Source organism: Agelaius tricolor, unplaced genomic scaffold (genome assembly GCF_023055355.1).
Source record: "Agelaius tricolor isolate 1412-34295 unplaced genomic scaffold, bAgeTri1.0.p SCAF_16, whole genome shotgun sequence".
Lineage (NCBI taxonomy): Eukaryota > Metazoa > Chordata > Aves > Passeriformes > Icteridae > Agelaius > Agelaius tricolor.
Window position 1 is genome coordinate 15,570,292 of NW_027269276.1, and position 19,984 is coordinate 15,590,275.

General features: G+C 39.0%; 1 protein-coding gene across 5 annotated transcripts in view; it reads right to left on the bottom strand.

Annotated features, from left to right (window-relative positions):
• Positions 1-4,323: 4,323 nt before the first annotated feature.
• The window catches only part of CIB2 (calcium and integrin binding family member 2), a 40,045-nt gene continuing 24,384 nt past the window's right edge, over positions 4,324-19,984 (bottom strand). For 3 of the 5 annotated variants that reach the window (XM_071441749.1, XM_071441750.1, XM_071441746.1), the window contains 4 exons: positions 19,672-19,783; positions 12,300-12,447; positions 12,016-12,211; positions 4,324-5,471 (listed from right to left, as the gene is read on the bottom strand). In XM_071441749.1, coding sequence (XP_071297850.1) covers positions 5,450-5,471; positions 12,016-12,211; positions 12,300-12,447; positions 19,672-19,761 — 456 coding nt within the window. In that variant the 5' untranslated portion in view covers positions 19,762-19,783 and the 3' untranslated portion in view covers positions 4,324-5,449. The remainder of the gene's footprint in view (positions 5,472-12,015; positions 12,212-12,299; positions 12,448-19,671; positions 19,784-19,984) is intronic. The other 2 variants (XM_071441747.1, XM_071441748.1) reach the window with 2 other exon arrangements.

The window sequence follows — 19,984 nt, forward strand, 5'->3', positions numbered from 1 at the left end:
TTATTTCTGAGAACATATACATCAATTAACCTATTTGTTTAGGCAGAACAGTAACAGTCTTTCAGTTTCAAACTTCTTCTAGAGGGAATTCTCTCTGAATCTACAGCTTTTTGTATGCAGAACTTTTCATCTGTATAAAGAAAAAAAAAGCGTCATCATTTTCAGGAAACCCAAAATACCATTTTGGTTAAAATATCAATATTCTTTTTCCTCTCAGGGCCTACTAGTCCACAATGACAGTGGCCACAGTGCCAAACCAGACAAAGTCGAAGAGTTTGGAGCACACTCTCATGCACCTGGAGTGACTCTTGGGGTGTCCTGTGCAGGGCCAGGAGCTGTATTCAGTGATCCTGACAGGTCAACTCAGCATCTTCTGTGATCCTCTGATTCTATAAGCAGATGTCTAAGTAAGAGATCATTTCCTTTCAGCTGGGATGGGGGGGAAATCTGGTGAATATCAATTTATTTCTAAGTGCCATTGAAGTAACCCTGAATATTAGATTGCTAAGAAAAGGTTACTAATGATCCACATGAATTCACTGTCTGTGAAGTGCTGCCTCCAGAGTGATGTGAGAAACAGCCCATAACACCCAGAACCAAGGGGATTAGATGCCTACAAAAAAGCTGGATCTGACTTCTGGACAGATGAATACTTTCCCAGACTAAACTGTAAACCATTTCCACCAAGTAAACAGAGTTCTACATGAGGGACCAGACCAAAGTCTTCAACCACCACCCCTTCAACCAGCAGCTACCAATTCCCAGAGCTTGTCAGTGTGCAGAGCACAGGGCAAGCCTGATCCCTGTTGAATGGCCCAAGCTGTGACTAAGCCCACAGCAACGAGTTGCCTTGCTCCTGGCAGGCTGCCACATCCACTGATTTCAGTGAAGAAAAGTTACAGTTCGAAAAGGAGGAGGCTGGCCTGGTGCCCACAACCCTCTTCAGCAGAGTTAAACCACTCTGGCCTACATTTGCAGGCACATGTGGCCCCAAGCTGCCTGAGCAGGAACTGGAGAGCAGGGTACAGATGGTGCCTTGTGCTGCAGGGCTCGTGAGCATGCACCCAACAGCCACGGAGCCTGGACCTGCAGAATGGCACAAGGCATTCAGGGCTTAGTGCATGAAAATATCTTAGCAGATCCTGACTGGAAGGAGCAGAGGGAAGGACTCTTCTACACTGCAACTGCAGAGCACCCAGGGCTGGCACAGCTGGGCTCCTCACTGCTCTTGCCAACATCAGGCAGTCAAAAGGAAAAGACAGTTGGGAATTTCACCTGGAGTTCAGATTGGAAAATGTCTTACAGCCAAGGATGGCAGAACTTAGAGTTAAATAAAGGCACTGTTATCTTAAATGCTGATGCTCTTTGAATTCTACCAAGAACAGTCTGCTCCTTCTCCCCACCAAAGAGAACGTGATAGTCACTCAGCGTCACTAACATCTCTACAAGACACCCAAAACTGCAAAATTATACAGACAAAAGAGGAGAACATCTGTTCATGGGTTCTGTACTTCTGTCTCAGACACTCATCTTCCTAAGGACATGAACAATGATAATTTTATTATCTTTAATGTCTTCCTCATCAAATTTCACTCCATTGTCTGTCCCAGACAAGGTGTACTGGGCAATAACATTATAAACTCTTCTTAATCTTGCTGTTATTTCAGCCCAAATTGATTTACTGGGGATTCTGAGCTCACAAGCGTAATATTTCCCAACCACAACAAAAACTCTACTCTACTTTATATTCTGTTATTTTAGAATATAATCTTAACCAATTCAAGTTTCTAGAATGTGAGTTGTTTACAGTTTCAGCAAGAGAGTCCCTCTTTAATTTTTAACGTACATTTCAATTTTCAGGGACTTTATTAAAACATATTTTTTTTAATATGCTGTTGAGAAACAAAAAACTTTCTCTGTAATTATTTACAGCTTTAAAATCAGTAATTAATCACAGGTTCATATTTTTGTTATGGTGGCATCATAGATTCTATAGAGTATCCTGTATTTGAGGACATTTAAACTGTTAAATGAAGTTATGACTCGTTATGGTGGCGTGGTGCCACCTTGTGAGGTTTCATTGTAAGTGCCTCTAACATGCACAAGGAGATAAAAATTAGTCCTAGGGAGAAAAGGAAAGGAGACTGTTCCTCTGTGACTGCAATAAATTGCAAGAGATTCCAACAGTGAGCCTGTTGACAAAGAAGAGCATGTGGTTATTGGTTAAGAAAAGAGCATTCAGCATATTAAGATTACATTAAAGGGCATGAGAGGGCATAAAGAACTGCAGCAAAACCTCAAGTACTTTCCCCAACACAGATCCAATTACAGACATGAGTTAATTCCACTGAAGTCAGCAGTTACTGGAGATTAATGTGGAAGTAATGCAAATCAGATTTTGGCCTGCAGGCTGTTGCAAATCTTGGCTTACAGTATTTCCTTAAAACAACCATCACTTAAAATAACCAAGTTATTTCTTACTTTTTGATACTGTTTTATTTACTTTCACAACTCTTTTTTTGTCCCCAAGATGCTTTAACTGTATATAAATGAGAGATCACACACACAGCTGTTTTGATTGAGGCTTTAGGTAATAGTTTTCATTTTTCTTTGTCCATTTTTGAAAAAATATAGTAATGTCTGTTTATTTTTAACACTTTTCTGCAATTCAAAATGTATGTCCTCTTACTTTTGGGCCAACTCCAAAACTGTTTTAATCTAAACCTCTTTTACTGTTCCAGTTTCTTTCCACGTGGCCTGATAGTTCTTTTAGAGTAAGGCTGGTTGAGGAAACACTTGCTAGAGAATCTGCTAGATTGTGCCAATAATACAACTGCCAAAGTCCAGCAGGTTTGGTACCTTTTGACAGGATTAAATTTGCATCCCACTGAACTACTCACTTAACAATCCTGCTGTAAGAGAACTGCTAGTTGCAAGACATCAGCTACAGTCAACTGTGAAAGCACCAACACAAAGCTCTTCAGAACTCTATCCCTCACCTTTGCCATCAGGGGCTGGAAATACTCACCCACCACTAGGCAGTGCTGAAGGATTGAGTGCACAGACCGCTCTCAAACGCCAGGGACACACAATGTTGCTCTGGTTTTTGTTACAGGACATGAATGCAAGTCAAAAAAATAAAGGCAGTTAGGACAGCTGCAGACATCTGTATCTGTAGTATTTTGCTAGAACACATCTCTATGAACAGGAACATTTCTCCACAACGTGCCTCTGGTTTATTTTTCTCTTTGTTTCTCAGCTCAGGTGGATGACTCCAAGGTCAAACGTCTGGCTGCAAGCTCCCATGTCTCCTAAGGGCTTTGTGGCATTTAGGTCAGAGAGGACCCAGGGAAACAAGACACTGAGCACTTCCAAGGCCACTCATCCTTTAAGAGCAGAGTATGATATAACCCAAGAATGACACACAGTGTCAGGAGAACAGGAATTTTAGCTAATAACAATCATAACACACAGAAGAATGCTGATGCCAAAAGGAACTGAGCTATGTCATCAGCACCAGATCCTTTTTATCTGGATAATCTGATCCCAAATCTTGTAACCTAGTATTTTACAAATACATCCTAATCATATCTTCCTACACACCTCACAAGGCTTCCAAGGTTAAATGTCTGTCTTGAAATAAATTTTTATAAATTAGGCTGGTCCTTCAATTAAGAGGAAGTAACTTTAACATAATCTCTCTTAATGCCAGTGTCTTGCAAATATTTTGAATCAGCTGATACACCTAACTTAATCTGCTCAAAATGAAAAACAGGCTTGAATCTCTTTTTACTCAATCAGAACTTAATATGAGAATTAATTTCTGTTAACTTTAACTTGGGTAAGGGAATTCAGTTTTAATTTCTTTATCTAAACAGAAATCAGTAGGAGGAAGCATTAAAATGCTATAAACATCAATGAACATGATAGCTCTAAGATATGTATTACAAATAAATGTAAAAATTATTGTCATTTTCACTGTGCAATCTTAGACATGTCTGTCCTGTATACTTTGAATATCCAAAATTTCCATTGAATCTTTTAACGTACACACATGCTGCTAGACAAATATTTCTTCTTTATTCATAGTGTGTAAATCTGAACAGCAAGCTACCCTGCAAGCTCACCAAACAGAAGAGTTTCTGAGGTAGACAGGCATCACCATCCCTACAGAAATGATAAACAGGTTAGGTTCTCTATTTTAACAGTTTTCTATATAACACATTTCATTCTTTGAGAGATTTAACTTTACAGTAATTGGAATAATGATCAGAAAGGAAATTAGTATGTGGTCAGCCTAAAAATTCTCAAAGCACAACAGAATGCTTCAAAAGTTTTAATTGTGATGACCTTGATACAGAAGCCATGTAAGTGACAGAGCCCTTCTATTGACTGTTAGAACAATAATTAATACACATATGATTGTCTTCAGGTCCCAGTACCTAAACAATACTGGAAGTAAAAATTAAAAAAAAAAATTAAAAACCCCAAAACAACAACAACAACAAGAAAACCCAACAAAAAGATCTAGCTGATTTCCAGCTGGAGAGGAAAGGAAAAGATAGAACTGCATTCATGCATTTTATGGGAGAGATTGCATAGCTTGTTTCAAAAGAAAATATCTTTTCATGTCCTTAATAGTAGTTCTGTGCTTCTTCAACTTCTTCATGAGTTACAGATGACCATGTTCCTCCATTCAAGAACATTATCATATACCCACAGAATGAGTAAAATGCAGGAGCCCCTTTGAGAATAAGGACACAGTTTTAACATTTATCTTGGGAAGAAATTAATCACGTACACAATTATCATATACAAAAGGCAAATATTTCAAGTTTTATAAGGACACAACAATCCATAAAATATTGGTTGAAGGTAAGCACCAAACCCAGCAGTTGCCATTTTAGTGGCTGAAAGGCAAACCTGGGCTGTGGCTGTCTTCAACACTGGGAGCTTGATCTTGACTGCAGTTCTTTCACCTCAGGTAATTTCCATGCAAGATCGCAGCTGTACAACACAGTGATAGAGGCATCTCATTATTTAAGGCCCGTGCTTTCTTTCAAATACTCTTGGAAAACACACCAAAGTTAATCTCTCAGTTTTTTTGGTTTTGGGTTTTTTCACTATTAAGAGCAGTATTAAATATTCATAAATATAAAAACTCTGTGGAAATACCTTTAATAATACTCTGATTCTGACTGTTAAAAAAAAGAGGGAAAAAAAGAAGTACCACAATCCAACAACCAATCATCTTCGCCAGAGTGCTTGGCCAGCAGAGAAGATAAAAATGTGTCTGTTCCAAATATCCTGTAGATCACATGATGCTTCTGTCTCTTTGTGGACCAGAATTCTTTCTGTACTTTCTGCTGAGTTCTAGGAAGCCCTCACTAGAGGACAAAAATCCCTGGAGTGCCTGAGATTCAGAAAGGTTGGACTGGCAGAAACATCTTCAGATTCTTATGTGGAAAGTACTGCAAAAGAAAGAAAAAGATTAAGACATAAAAACACATTTGTCACTATGCAAAAAATTTTTCTTTAAGCACAAAAAGGAAGGTGTGTGAAAAAAATTACTTTCTTCTTTTGTGCTTTGAGAAGATTTAAATCTCACGGGAGAAAATTCCATCTTCTGAAAATGTTAGCTCAGGGGCCAAGCTCTATACTGGATTAAATCAAGTCTAAATTGCCCAATTTATTGGCTGCAGAGCTGATGCCTTGGGAAGGCTGACCTATGTTGAGGTGTGTGGTTTTGATTGTAATTCAGTCCTAGTAGTCAGTTTTAGAACACCCCTTATTTTCTATTGTTATGGCATATTTTATTATTAATGGATTGTTCCTTTCCCCCCGTGTTGTTGGTTTTTGCCCTAGTTGTCCATCTCCCCAAACACCTGCCCTTTTGTTCCCTGTTCCTCCCCCCACTGAATGTCAATCCCTCCCCAAGCCTGCCCCTTTCTCTAGAAACTTCCCTATCAGTTTTGTATCCTTCGAGGCCCCATTGGTTTAAGTTTTTCTCCTCCCCTGTAGTCCCCTATTGGTTTAAACATTGTATTCCCCGCCTTGCGTTCCACCCCCAGTTTCTCCCAGTTGGTTAAAGATTGTATCCTCCGCTGGCACCTCTGCTCTTTTATAAGTTGATGTATGACTTTGAGTTCATGTCTTTCTGTCCTTGACCCTCCAGGGAATAAACTCCTTTGAAAACATACACAAGACCTCTTTGTGTTCCTTGTCCCTGCCCTCAGTGCAGTCCTATCCCCAACACAGTCCACCTGTGCCCTAGAGCAGCTGTGCCCTAGAGCAGCTGTGCCCTAGAGCTGCACCCCAGATTCCACAGCTCCATGGGGGCGGCCCGCTCTCACTGTCAGGAGCCAGTCAGGCTGAGGAAATCCGGTACCACAGCAGACCTAGGCCAGAGGCTAGCTAAAGGATAAAGTAGGGATTTACTAAAAGATCTCAAAAGATCCATCTTGAGCAGTACAAAAGCCCAGCCAGGGCTACACCCAAGGTGAGCCAAAATGGACAACTGGCCACGAGGTCTCTCAGTTTTATAAGTCCTGCTCCATTTGCATATTGGGGTTAATTGTCCAGTTACAGCTCTAGGTTATGGAGTCCCATCCTTCTTGTTTTTCTCTCCTCAGTCAACATTGTTTATGCTCTTGGGCCTGGGATTTGGATTGGTTGTCCTTGGCCCCAACCTAGAGAAGGAATTGTCTCCCTATTCTGTGAAGAGAGCTTACCATCCCATAATATGAAGCTCAGAACTACACATTAAAGTAGTAGAGAATCTGAAAAATAGAAAAGCTAAAGCCTAAGGCATCAGAGCAGAGCTAAGTGTTTCCAGATGGTACTTTTGCTATGGCACAGTATTTGGGTCCTAACCAAGACAAATTAGGCAGGTAATTTTGTTTTTCTTGTTGAGCCAAAGAGATTCTGGTTGTTAGCCTCTATTTGTTCTTTAATACAGGCAAGCAGCATGGCTTACAACTGCCACCAGGCTTCAGAAGAGCTCCCAAGCATCTCAGCAGGACAGGGAGAGACAATTTTAAGAGGGTATGCTGAAACCCCACTGTCTATAGGAAGCAATCTGTTCAGTGTCATGACAGTATCAACTGTTTTTCTTGACTGACTGAAAAGAGATTATTATGTGTTTTTGTATGTAAAGTCTGTAAGTTTGTTGCCTACACTGAAAGAAAACCTTTTTGGAAGATTTGAGAGGCTGCAGACTTTCTGGATGCACGAACTTTGGATTTTGTTTTACCCAAAGAATACTCCAACTTAATTACGGCTATTAGATTTGAATCAGAAATTCACTAAAGGAAGCTTGTGGCATGTATTTGGAGGAGATAAAATTTCATATTCACCATGGTCCCTAGGAACCTTGTCTCCAGGAGTTTATTCAGTCTGGGTGACAATAAAAGATATGCTGTATAGCAGCCTGGCACACCAGCCTAAGCACTGTGACACAAAGCAGATAGTGATGCAAATAGTTTACTGGCACTAAGGTTTTTAAAATAAAAGAATTATAAATATCTTGTTCATAATTCAAGAAATGTCTAGAGACTATATAAATCCAAGCTGTTGAAAATTTAACTCCCATGCAGGTAATATCTAGGAGCTAAAAATCCATCACATTGTATGTGAAAACATTTGAGGCATGATTCCCCAGAAAAAATCCACCCAAATCCACCTAACTGGAAATCAATTTATTAGAAAAATTTCTGGTTTTATCAGAGTGTCATTTTGGCCTTTGAAGATTCAGCTGTTTACTAAGAAGCACCTAAAATACTCTGAAAAAAATACTGGCAAAAATTATTCCCTTCCACTGTTTCTTTGCTAAGCATCTCTTGCCAATTAGTCACTAGCTCTAAAATTAGTCCTTAAGAACCAATTAATCTGCATGTTGGGACAGTCTTATGAGAGATGCATTTCCTATAAGAGAGCTTCCTTTACTTCAGCATTTGGTTGGATTGGGGTCACAGAATCAACTAGTGTCTGGGCAAAGGCCCACAACAGTTTCAGAAATACTGCATTTCCAACGTTTAATGTGCTGTTTCCCTGTCTGGTTCTGGCAGTTCCCAGGTATTACTAATGCCATATTCCTCTCAAACCCCATTATCTATTGTTACAGCAGGCTTCACCCTCAGGCATTCAAATAAGCTGAAACTTCCAGGATGATTTATAAAACAATTTCCTGTGGAAAACGTAACCAGTCTTGTAGAACAGAACACTTAGCTAGTGCCAGCTCAATCTGCCAATGCTTCCATTAAACTACAAGCAGCTTCTTAATGATAACAATTTTTAGTGAAATAAAACTATTGGCATCCAATTTTCTGAACTAGTAACTGTCATTATCATTTACAGCTTAGTTCAGCTTCTGGGATAACAGCCAACTGCATAGATGTTCCCTGGTTAATGATTAACAGTGTTTTCTTCTAGTCTGGAAAAAATTCCTCAATGACAGCAGTGCAAATCAAGCAACAGACTTTACTGCATCTTCATTTGCCTGACAGCAGCACAAAGCTGGCAAAGGCTGGCTGTAGGAGATTAAACCTACACTGGGTCATTAAATAAAGGTTTGAGAAAGGAGTGATGAGATAAGGAAAATAAGTCAACCTAGAGTGGATGAACTTCAGCTCATAGCAGGTCAAAGCCTGGACCATGGTGTCAAAGTTAATGCCTGCTGTGTATGTTAAGTAGGCGTGATAATGTGACAGCTTAAAAAAAACCCAACATGTGCTTCATAACCTAAGTGCATATTGCTACTAGAATCTGGCCTTCAAAGGTTTTCCACAGAGTAAAGAAGGTATTCCTCCTCAGTAACTTCAAATCTTATGCTGCTGCTGCTGATCATTTGCAGCTGAATGAAAGTTCTCAACGTTTGTCACAAGTCAGGTAAGCACTGGCCACACATTAGAGAGCAGAGAGAAAAAAGTGTTCTATGGCTTTGTACAGATCACCTGCTCAAGCAATGGCAGAGCCAGGGGTAAAACCAAACTGCCTGGAATCCTACATTCCCCCTTTTATGATGTGAAGAGGTGGGGACAAAAGGAAAAGAACAGAGTAAATCCTTTATAACAGATAAAAATCATCTGGGGCCTGTCAAGTTATTCAGCATTTTCAGAAGGCTCTCATACCACATTGCCAGGATGGTATTTTGGGATCAGATGTTCAGAATTACTGACTGCCCATGGCTTCACAGCAAAATCCCTCCAAACTGCAGTTACCCAGCATCTGCAATTGCTCACTGGCAATCATTTTCAGTGTGGCTATTGCTTTGGTTCCTAGGTGTTCCATTTTCACAGTTGCTGAGCACCTGGAAGTGTAAATCATTAGACTCTTGGGCTTCCTTGAATTTAAATTCTGGAATGCATTCAACTGTGCACAAAAAGTGGAGATAAGCAAAAGCAAATGAAATTGTGATTGCCTCTGGACATTGATGGGTTGGTATTTCTTCCACACGTCTGCTTAAGATTTCGAATGGCCAATTTATTTTAGATGAAAGCATGTTTTTATATCTTTTTGTAATAGTAAGAAGCTAGTTCAGTTTTCCACTGGCATAGAGGGTTGGTCATCTGCTATTCAGACACTTCCTGTGCTTTGCATGCTCTGTAGTAGATTACCCAGTGAAGCTGCACAGCCCTGCCTGCCCTGTGGCTGCACACAGCCCAAGGCTATCATTTAAGACAACCATTACAGCTGAAAACTCAGAAGAAAATGAGAGGCTAGAGACAGAGCTGGAGATGAATTCACAAAGATGTAAGAAAGCATTGTTTCAGTAAATGAATAGGTAATGTTTCCAAGACTGTTATGGCACAAAGAACTGGGCTTTTTGTGGTGAGAGATCAGCTACAGGAATTGCATTCTTGTCCATGTCACAAAGTCTGTCACATGCTGGCAGGCACTGGCTCCTGCCAGAGCATGCTTGTTTAGGTTCAGTCCCAGTCAGACTTTGATGAAGTTATTGTGGCATTAAACTTAATGAATTCCATTCCAAAAGTCAAATCTCTCTTTAGAATGCAGTATTTACCCAGTATTTAAAAAATTAGAATAAGTTCCTCAGAACAGGAAGTTCAGTATTAACAAGTGTGCCAGTCTGTGATGCAGTGCATACAGGAAAAATAGAACTAACAATGTCCTAAAAAAATAAAATACCTTTACAGACAAAAAGAACAGTAAACCACAGTGAGGCAGAGGTATCAAATCTTGCATGTAAATCAGTTTGGATAAAAGTAGTCTTATGACCCTGTCACTTTCTTTTCCTGCAGCTGTTAACTCTTAAAATTAAAATAGAAACCAAACTAGAGAACTTACACATTCTCAGCTCTGAGGCTTTTTTCCATTACATTCTCATTTTCCAATATAGCTTCAAAGACACATGTTGCTGAACCATAAGAAGCATCAGATTCTTCAGAGGATTCTAATATTTTCTTTACATATATTTCCAGCTAAGAAATTGTTTTCTTTGTACTGTTATCCCCACAGAAGCTGCTTTTATACAGAAACTGCCTGGGCAGAGGCTCTAAACCAGTGTTTTGGTTAGGAGGTGGAAGGAGACCCTTCTATATATCACCAGGAGCTCTTAGGCTTGAGGACTTCAGAGATGAATCCCATGACCCAGCTAAACTCCTGAACCTGAATGGAGGGGCAAGTCATGATTCCTCTGGAAGCCAGGGACGCCAAACATCAACCTTAAATATGCACATTGCCATCTTAGACCTGAAGGAGATATCTTGTCACAGACACAGATCCAAGTACATGTGTTTAAACTGAGCAACTGGACACTCAGTCTTTCAATACTTGGTAGCCTTGTCCTTTGATTTTATGGGTACTCTGCAATTTCTCTCACCTAATCTATAATACACATCCCACTTCATCCCACTTTTTACTCATCATCTTGCCCTGCTAAATAGCCAGCACTCAGTGATTTTCACTCATTTCCTCATCTTCTCAAAACATCACCTAACTGGAAAAGAAAAATAATTGTGACAGTCATTCCAATGGCTACACTGGCAAACATTCCTCTCTGCAACTTTCTCAGGAAATGACTGGACTGCACAGCATCCTCAGCTTGGAATTCTCAGTCAGCAGTTTGCAAGCCTCTACAACACAGCAGTAAAATCCGTCATGGCACAGGAAACTTCTGAAACTGCAGTTTCTACTGAATCTTCAGATCTGCCTTCAATTCTTCAGATTTGATCACTGTTCTCTACCAGATTTGTAGGAGCAGCACAGCCTTTTGATTGATTAAAGGAAACCCTACCTGATCCCAGCAGCTTCTAGGATGGCAGTATAAAGATGATGTTTTCTTAGCTGGAAGTATCTGTAAACAAAATATTAGAATACCTACTGAGCTGAGCCTCACCATAATGATAATACATGTCTTGTTCTAAAGGGTTTTCTGTTGATACACTTGATTAGTCAAAGAATACCTGAAATGTATAAAAGACATTCACATTGAATGTCTCCTCTCCAGAAGCTGATGTTTCTCAAGGTTCACTGGAATCATGTGCTTCTGCTTTATTGTTGAATTGCTTTTAACCTCTTTCCTCAGAAGTTTCATTCATGAAAGAAATACTATTCTGTGTTCTGCAGGACACTTTACAGTTCTTCAAAAAACACTTTCACAGCAAAGAGATCAATGTCTTTCTATGTATATTTGTAACATGTATACAGTATTTACACACATTCCTATGCAGACAGCTGGGATCCTTGCTATAGGCTTAATCCTTGCTTTAGGCTGAATTTGAGCTCATAATGGATCAAAGTATTTTCCTGAACTGCACCAAAACGGGTGGAGGAGCAGGAAAGGTGATAATTAAAAGTCATTGAGCTCTTAGTCTTAAATTAGGAGAGAACTGGAATATGCCCTGGAAAAGTAAACTGAGTTAGGTAAGAAGTCATCCCCTAGTGCGTTCTCTAGTAAAATACTTACATATGACACTTCTTGTATTAGACTGCACAGTGATATCCTAAAACATACCTGCAAGTATGCAAGAGACTCTGCTTTTCTTAAAATAATACCTGAGAAAGTCTGGTGCCTTGGAAATCATGTTTTCAAAATCTGCAAATCCTAATTTCCCATCACCATCCATGTCAGCTTCTTCTATCACCTTCTCACAAACCAGAGTGATTTCCTCCGCTGTCAGCTCTTCCCGGGTCAGCTTATTGAGGGTTTTTTCCAAGTCTGCTTTACAAATGAAGTTATCTGTGTTAAAATCTAAACAATAGAAGAACCAAAGATCACCAAGTGTACCACTCATTTACTCCAAACACAAAAAGCACACCAGAGCCCCTCCACACAGTACCATAAATCTTAAAGGCATAGATTGCTTTCAGCTCTCGGGGAGCCATTTCACTGAGCACGGAGAACATATCCACAAAGTCATTGAAGCTCAGGCTCCCCTCTCCATCTTCTGAGAAAGATGACACAATCCTTTCTTTGAAGGGATTCTCCTGTGAAAGACACACATAGGCTGGAATTTGGAAGATGAAAAAATCTGCAGACTCCTTGATAGTGAATATTTAATTGCATAGTTGGCTCTTTAAAGACATTTTTTTTCTCCCCAAAAATGCATCAAAAAACTTACATTTGTATGCTTTAGCAGGAAGTTTCAGCAGTCCTTGCTGCTGCATAGTACCACTTCTGACCTTTTACTTTCACTGACACATGTCAATGTCCAGCCTGTGGTTGGATTGACTAAAAATTCCAGAAATTTAAATGAAATATAATCACCACTGGAGATGATCCAGAAATCATTTCTAGCACCTTAGAATAAGACAATATTCTAAAACCATAAACACACAAGCAAGCATAAGAAAATCTGCTTTATCACTATGAAATCCAAAACAAATGTTTTTACAGTAAAAACCCATTGTCTTTCTCAGAGCTTACAAAACCCCAACACTAATTTGTAGCTGTATCAATAAAACTTGGAAAACCAGTTCAATTTAGTTGAATATGAACAGAACACAAACATCACTTAGGCTGTGAGCAGCATCTCATGAAACCTGTGATACAGATCTCATCTGAAGCCAAGACACTGATTAACATACTGATCCATAAATATATACAGCTGTGCTGGTGGCATATCAGGTTCATTATTTTTAATATGCATGCAGCATTTTGTTTGGCTTTTAAAGGAGCAGTACTGTGAAAGCTCAGAAGCTCAATCATATCTCCTTTTAATTTCTTTTTTTTTCCTAGTAAATTTAATTACCTAACAGGTATTCATAAACCATCCTGTTATTTTAAATGAAATTTCAAGAACTAGCTATATTTGAGAGACAAACGACCAGAAAATGTTGTTTTTCAGTTTACTTGAATTTTTTCTTGATAATTCACACATAGAACATAAGCATCTATAGAAGGCATTTTTGGCATAACTGTGGCGACTAAAAAAGTAATGACCAGGCTGTTTTTATGGACAGATGAAGTAGGGACCACAGGACCTTAGGCTCAAATGCCAGCCCAAAAAATTAGTCAATACTAAATACAAATTCTCCTGCAGGGTTGGATGACTGAAGGAATCCACAACTGGGAACAGGCCTACAGATTTCAAAGGATAGGAGATTAATGAGTTCACTGTTCAGATGAAGACAAAACCAGGGCAGATAAAACCAAATTAAATAGAATAGAAAAGAGGGATTCCTGAAAATAAAAAGCAGCCTCAAAAAACAAAAGGGTCACATCTCTCCAGAGCATGAGAATGAAAAATAACACCCCAGACCCAGGCAGATGGCTGAGAGAACCTCACTGTAAAAGGATATGTAGTGATCACTCCTGTCTCATGAATGATGTGTAGGTACAGCAGGTGTGCATCTGTGGGTACTGCTCAGGTTAAAGTATCTCACTTAAATGCCTGGAAATGGCCCTGGAGATATTAATGGAATACACATTTACCTGTTTGTGGGATTTCCCTGTGGTTATACACATACACCTGTTTGTGGGATATGCACACACAGACATGCAAGGAGGAACAATTGGTTCTATTGTTTCAAACTGCCAGTTTATAAATAAACCAAAGTAAGATTCATTTGGGCTGAAATATATGAAAAGGCCCACTTTCTTCCTAAAAGCACACCAAAAAATAGTGTGCTTTTTGTTTAATAATTGAGAATGCCAAACATCAGAATGGGCATCAAAACACATTAGAAATTTATTTTTCATTTCTAAAATGTTGTGTAGCTTTCTTTGGAACAAACCTGATGAGGAGTAAGTGTCATGGTAACAGTAGTAAAACTGACATCTTAGAGGGAGCATTGGGTAACCAACCAGGAGCAGACAGATGCAAATATCCTTATCAGCAGTGAATATCAAACCCAGGACTTGGTGCTTTAGAAAGGCTGGGGCAGGATCTCACTGACTCAATAAGCATATTGCAGTTGCATAAGATGAGTTATTTATTTGGCATGTCAGAGGTCTTGAAAATACAGATCAATTAAGAATGAATTCAATGAACCTAAGCATACTCCTTAAGTAACTCTTTGCCAAATGGATCGCTAAAACCAAAATGAAAAATAAAATCTTTCCTCATATTGATTTCTTTCCTTTAACTTTCTCATATTATGTGACTTCAGGCAGTATATCTGTGGCTTACACAATGGAAAGTATTAGCTTACCTTCACAGATACTTTTCACATCCTTTCTGTAATTTCATTACCTCTACTCTAAAGAGCACAGATTAGGGTTCCATCATATTTAAAGGAAGAGCCATGGGGGAAGGGAGTAAAGGGGAAAATTATATTGTTTTTTCCTAGATTGCTTTCCCATAAGCACTAATTGTTGAAAAAAATATTCCTTTTAAAACTAGAAACTTACACTTGTCTTAAAAAGCTTTTTCTGTAATCTCATGATAAAAATGAGAGGGGAGACAGAAACAATAAAGCATCGCTAGAACCGAAAACCAACTCTGCTGTTTTGCAGATTGATGTTGTTGCTGTAGTGGCTCGAGAGAATCCTAAATGTGCAATCCATCTTTGCAAAGAACACTTCTTTTACTCAGATAATTGTGTTTCTGTGCATTTTAAAACCTTACACAGCATCTATTGCAACATTCAGACCTTTAACAGCTTACAATAAAACACAACCATTAGTTTTCTAACAAACTGTTTGAGGGTTTACTCCTGGCATTGCAGCTGAGTCACCTGTTATATTCTTCTGTCCTCTGGTTTCCATCCCAGACTCTAGGAAAGTACTCTGGTGGCCTTTTGCCTTATCTGCTTTGTAGTATGAAGAATTAATTTCAAGCATCCAATCCTATTCCCACAGGCTGACTGCATTTTGGAGATAAGAGGTTGCAAATGAAGTTCAAAGATGGGTCAAGTTAATTAAGTTGGAGATACCAGAGAGTCATTACAAAATGCTGCTTAATTTTTATATCCACAGAAACACAATGATGACTTTCCCTTTTGTATTTGAACATAAGTCCCCACTGACTTTAGAGAATATATTTAAAAGCACAAAGCAGTCTATTTTGCAGACTATTGCAAGTCAGAATCCTTTTGGATGCTTTAATCAGGACTTTTTCAGCAATGGGAAAAACTAGCCTTTCTCAAATTTCAGGATTATTCCAAAACAGAGGAGGAAAAAATTGCTATCAGACAAACATTAATATAAAAGTAGCTAAATTGTTAATTACAAAAGCTCCATGGGAAAGACTGGTGCTTCAAAAGGGAAGCATAAGTGAGACAGCAAATTGTCCCTGGAGCAGAAAAAAGCAAGTTTCTTTGCAGGGTTTTTTTTCTTAATTTTCTTCTTCCTCAAAATCAATAACCTGGGTTTTATGTTTCTATGATTATATTAATGTCATCAAACATCTCTGCAGTGCCTGCAGGGTACTATTTAAGAAATTCCTGCAGAAACCAAGGCTAAGACAGAGCTAAATTGGTACATTTATGTCTTAATAGAAAAGACCATTTTGTTCTGTCAGAAAGCAGAAGCATATTAAGTTCAACAATGACTCTTTACTGAAGTCACAACAACCAAAAACCCAAAGATTCAAGCTGTATACAGAATTGCTTAAATATTACAGAACCTACCAGCACCTCGTGGGAAGACAAGGCATTGTGACAAGAACTGATTCCTAACTATGACAGGGAAGTGTACAGACAAGGCTGCAGGGGAGGTGCAGGCCTGGGGTTTGATGCAGAGCAAACAGCCCTCGCCTAGGACACTTGATAAAGAGACTTCAGAGAAGCAAGGAGAGTGGTTGGAGTCAAGCTTTGCTCCTCCAAAGGGAGTAAAACATCCCATCATAACCAGGAACAACGAACACAATGCAGCAAGGATGTTGAGATGAGCTGGAGGCAAAAACCGGCCAGAGCAGGGCTGGGGCTTGGGAAGATCACCCTGCCCTGGCATTGCCCTTTACACAGAAGGCCCAGGTGTCACTGCTCAGTGCACAGAAAGCTCTGAACCTGAAGACTTACTGAAATCCCATCTAAAACCTCCTCCCCAGTGCAGCTTACAACAAGGATCAGTGAAGTTCCTGTGTGAGCCAAAACGCAGGAAGCAAAAGACTCTAAAGTGAGTGAAACAAAAGTGGTTCCCCTCCAGCAGCCCTCAGTGCCCAGCTCTGGAGAGAAGGATTGCTCTGCACTGCAGTGCCCACAGAGAGCTCACAATCTAGGGAAGAGGCAATCTGGGATGTGGGTAGGGACACCCACCACTGCTACCAACCACAGGGGTCTCTGACACCAGGTTGCATTCCCACCTGCAGCTCTGGGGCAATGACAGTGATAATGTGACCAAAATCAGCTTTAATTTGAAAATTAAACTTTTGCTTTCTCCCTGGTCCCACACTGAGCAGTCCATACCATGGCTACAGTTTTGCTATATTAGTTACTGCCATCTCACAGGTGTCCAGATGCCCCAAAGTTAATTTATTAGACTGGTGCCTGTGTAACCAAGATTGTGAAAATTAGAGAACAGAGACTGCAATGAAACTGATGGAGTAAAGTAGCTCTGTTAACTTCACTGTAATGGTAGACCTAATCACCTGAAAGTACCTTCCCCTTCTTTATTTATTTATTTCTTGTCCTAACTTTCAACTTTTCAGAATCGGGAGTTAGTGAATAATTCATTATCAATTAAAGAGAATGACCATCAGCATTTTTTTCCCTTGAAACACAAAACACCTGGCTCAAAGCTTTAATGCATGAGGTAAAGATCTTTCTTTATATTAGCAGAATCTAATTTAGAAAAGTGCATTATTGATTCTATCCATTTGTCAGAACCTGCAGTGGCATTGAGCTCAACATTGCCAGTAACTAGAAATGTAATGTGTATATGAAAAAAGCCAGGTGCATTGAAATTAGCACTAATTTTATTAGAATTCAATAGACATTTAGGTCATTTATTTCTATTTTAAGAAGTAAATGTTGTCTTTGTCTTCACCTTGATGAAAATTTACCAAAGAAAACACCATCATGATTTGTTAGGCAGTCTGGTCAAGTTGCAAAGGTCAAAGATTTTTTTCTTAGTGTATGAGCTGAAGTTAGTACCTAGGTTGCTTCAAAAATAAACTCTTGATGAAAGCCTCTCTCCCCCTCACCCCCACCTGCACAGGTGCCCACAAGATGCTTCATGAGCAAGATGGACCCCAGTTTACAACAAAGATCCCAGGCATTTTAACACCTTTTAGTGTCAATGCTTTGAAAGAGTTCTGGAATATCACCTAGTCTCCTCCTGCTGGGATTTTACTGGAAACAAGCTCAGTAGCTATTGAAAGCACTTTTCTCTGTGAGCTCCCAGAATTCCTGAAATAAAATGAGTGGTTTGCAATCAATATTTCTAAGGTTCTTCCACAGACTTATAAGACCTGAGAGAGAATTTGTATAAAATTCAACACTAAGTTTGTCCTATTGCTCTCATAAAGTCAAGTTCCATTCCCTAGAGACATCTTCTAAAGCAGGGTGAGAAAGCCTCCCAGACTTGTGGTGCCAGTAGATGGATTATGATCCATATATGATCCACACATGATTATGATTCATACATGGAAGCCTCTTGGAAGTCTGTCATTACCACCTAAGTTTGCTAAGCTAGCATGATACACTCCTGAATCTCAATCTAAATATGATCCTGTATAAAATTTCTGGTTTGTAGGTCAGCTTCAGTACCAGGCCTTCCATCTCAAAAATTCTCATAGAATGAGCTGTTCCTTAAGTGTTCAATCCTCTGTCACTGAAGCCAAAAAGACTCTGTGTGATCATAATTTCTCACTTCCTTTTCTAAGCTTAGCCTTGATTTGTCACAAAGCAACTCTCAGCTGTCTGGCAGTTAAAGTCTGAGGAGTCAAAGAACTGTGCCAAAGGATTCATGTTGTGCTATCAAGATCTCAGAGATGATAACATAAACCCTAAGGAATACTGATGCCATTAGAAAAACATAAATATATTTTGCTGAAGAAGCCCATGCTTACTGTGAAAAAGAATTCTAAATTATTTCTCAGCTTCTTCAGAAACCCAGGCTGTCCATAGGCATCTGCTAAATCAGAGTCTGAAGAATAATTGAAGGATAAAAATTTTCCCAAGGTTTTCTATTGAATTAAATGCTTGCATGTGTTTAATGTTTCCATTTATAGGAAATGCTGGTCGAATACTTTTTAACACACATGCTTTAACAGAACATGGTTCTTGTTCAATAAATTATATTATCCCAGAATCAAACATACAGCAAGTGTCGTAGTAAAGGAACAAAGAGTTCTGTGACCTTCAACTTGAAATCTAATTCAAATGTTTTTCACTTCATGTTGACTTAGCATTCTCTACACCTGAATGTCTAAAGCATGGCTTCTGCTTGTAAAATACCAGATATTTGAAAAAAATACAATACTAAGGAAGAATTTCTAGATCATTAAAATTAAGTGGAAAGCCATCAATTACAAGGTTTTTATAGCATTGCTCTTAAAAAGCTTAATAATGCTTCATGCAACTATCAGATTGAGCACACAATTGTTTCCACATTATAGTAATTTATAGACATCAGTCAACTAGCATACATGAAAAATAGACTGTGTCACAAAAAACAACATAATTCAATGAACTGTTTAAAAATAAATGCTAAAAGTCCACATTTGTCCCATTAAAACCATAAATTATTGAATTGTTGAACTGAGAATAAAAACAAATAGTGTCTCAATTTTTTTGCACTTATTGCCTTATACCCACTGCTTCTCTCATTTGCATTTACATGGACTGTTTCTCCACTTCCTACCATGTAATGTCTCCATGGAAATGAAAACTCCTGATAATTAAGAAAAATAATATTTATTGTGCTTAGGTACCTGAGAAAAAAGGGGAAACCCTTTACTTTTTATTAGCAATATTCTGCACATTGATAGCAAAATTCCTACAGACTGAGATAAGAACTTCAGATTTCTAACCAGCTCTTCATACAGAGATTCCTGTGGATACGTGGCTTCCGTGGGCATATACACAAAAAGCAAAGATTGCTAAATTTATTTCCTATTCATTTCCTTTAACATCTACCCTATCTCTGCAAGAAAGACATTCACCTGAATATTTTCCAGTTTCTGGGGCTGGTTTTGCCCTTGAACAATAACAGGAAGGGGAAGACCTTAGCATGCCACAGCGCTTCTGGATATCAATTTTGGAAAAAGGTCTGGCAGATGAGCTAGAGAAGTTAAGATACAGTTTACAAGCAGTCAAAAGTGATACCTTCAGCTCAGGCATGTTTATTATAAGCTGCATAGGTAGTTTAACATCTGGGTCCTTTGTATAGTCCATGGGCACAACGTTTGGTGCCATTTCATAGTATCGGCCGTGCAACCTGTAAACAAACAGAAACAAACAGCCAATAACCAACTTTAAATAACCAATTCCATTCAGACAGTAATCACATACAAATTTGCCTTGCAGCTCTAATCCTTGGTTTTAGTGCACAAGTCTGAGCCCACCAAATTGCCATCTTCCTGAAAACAAGAGGGCTTTGAAGCAGATCCAGCAGCCACATGTTTCCTGAGGTCTGTAG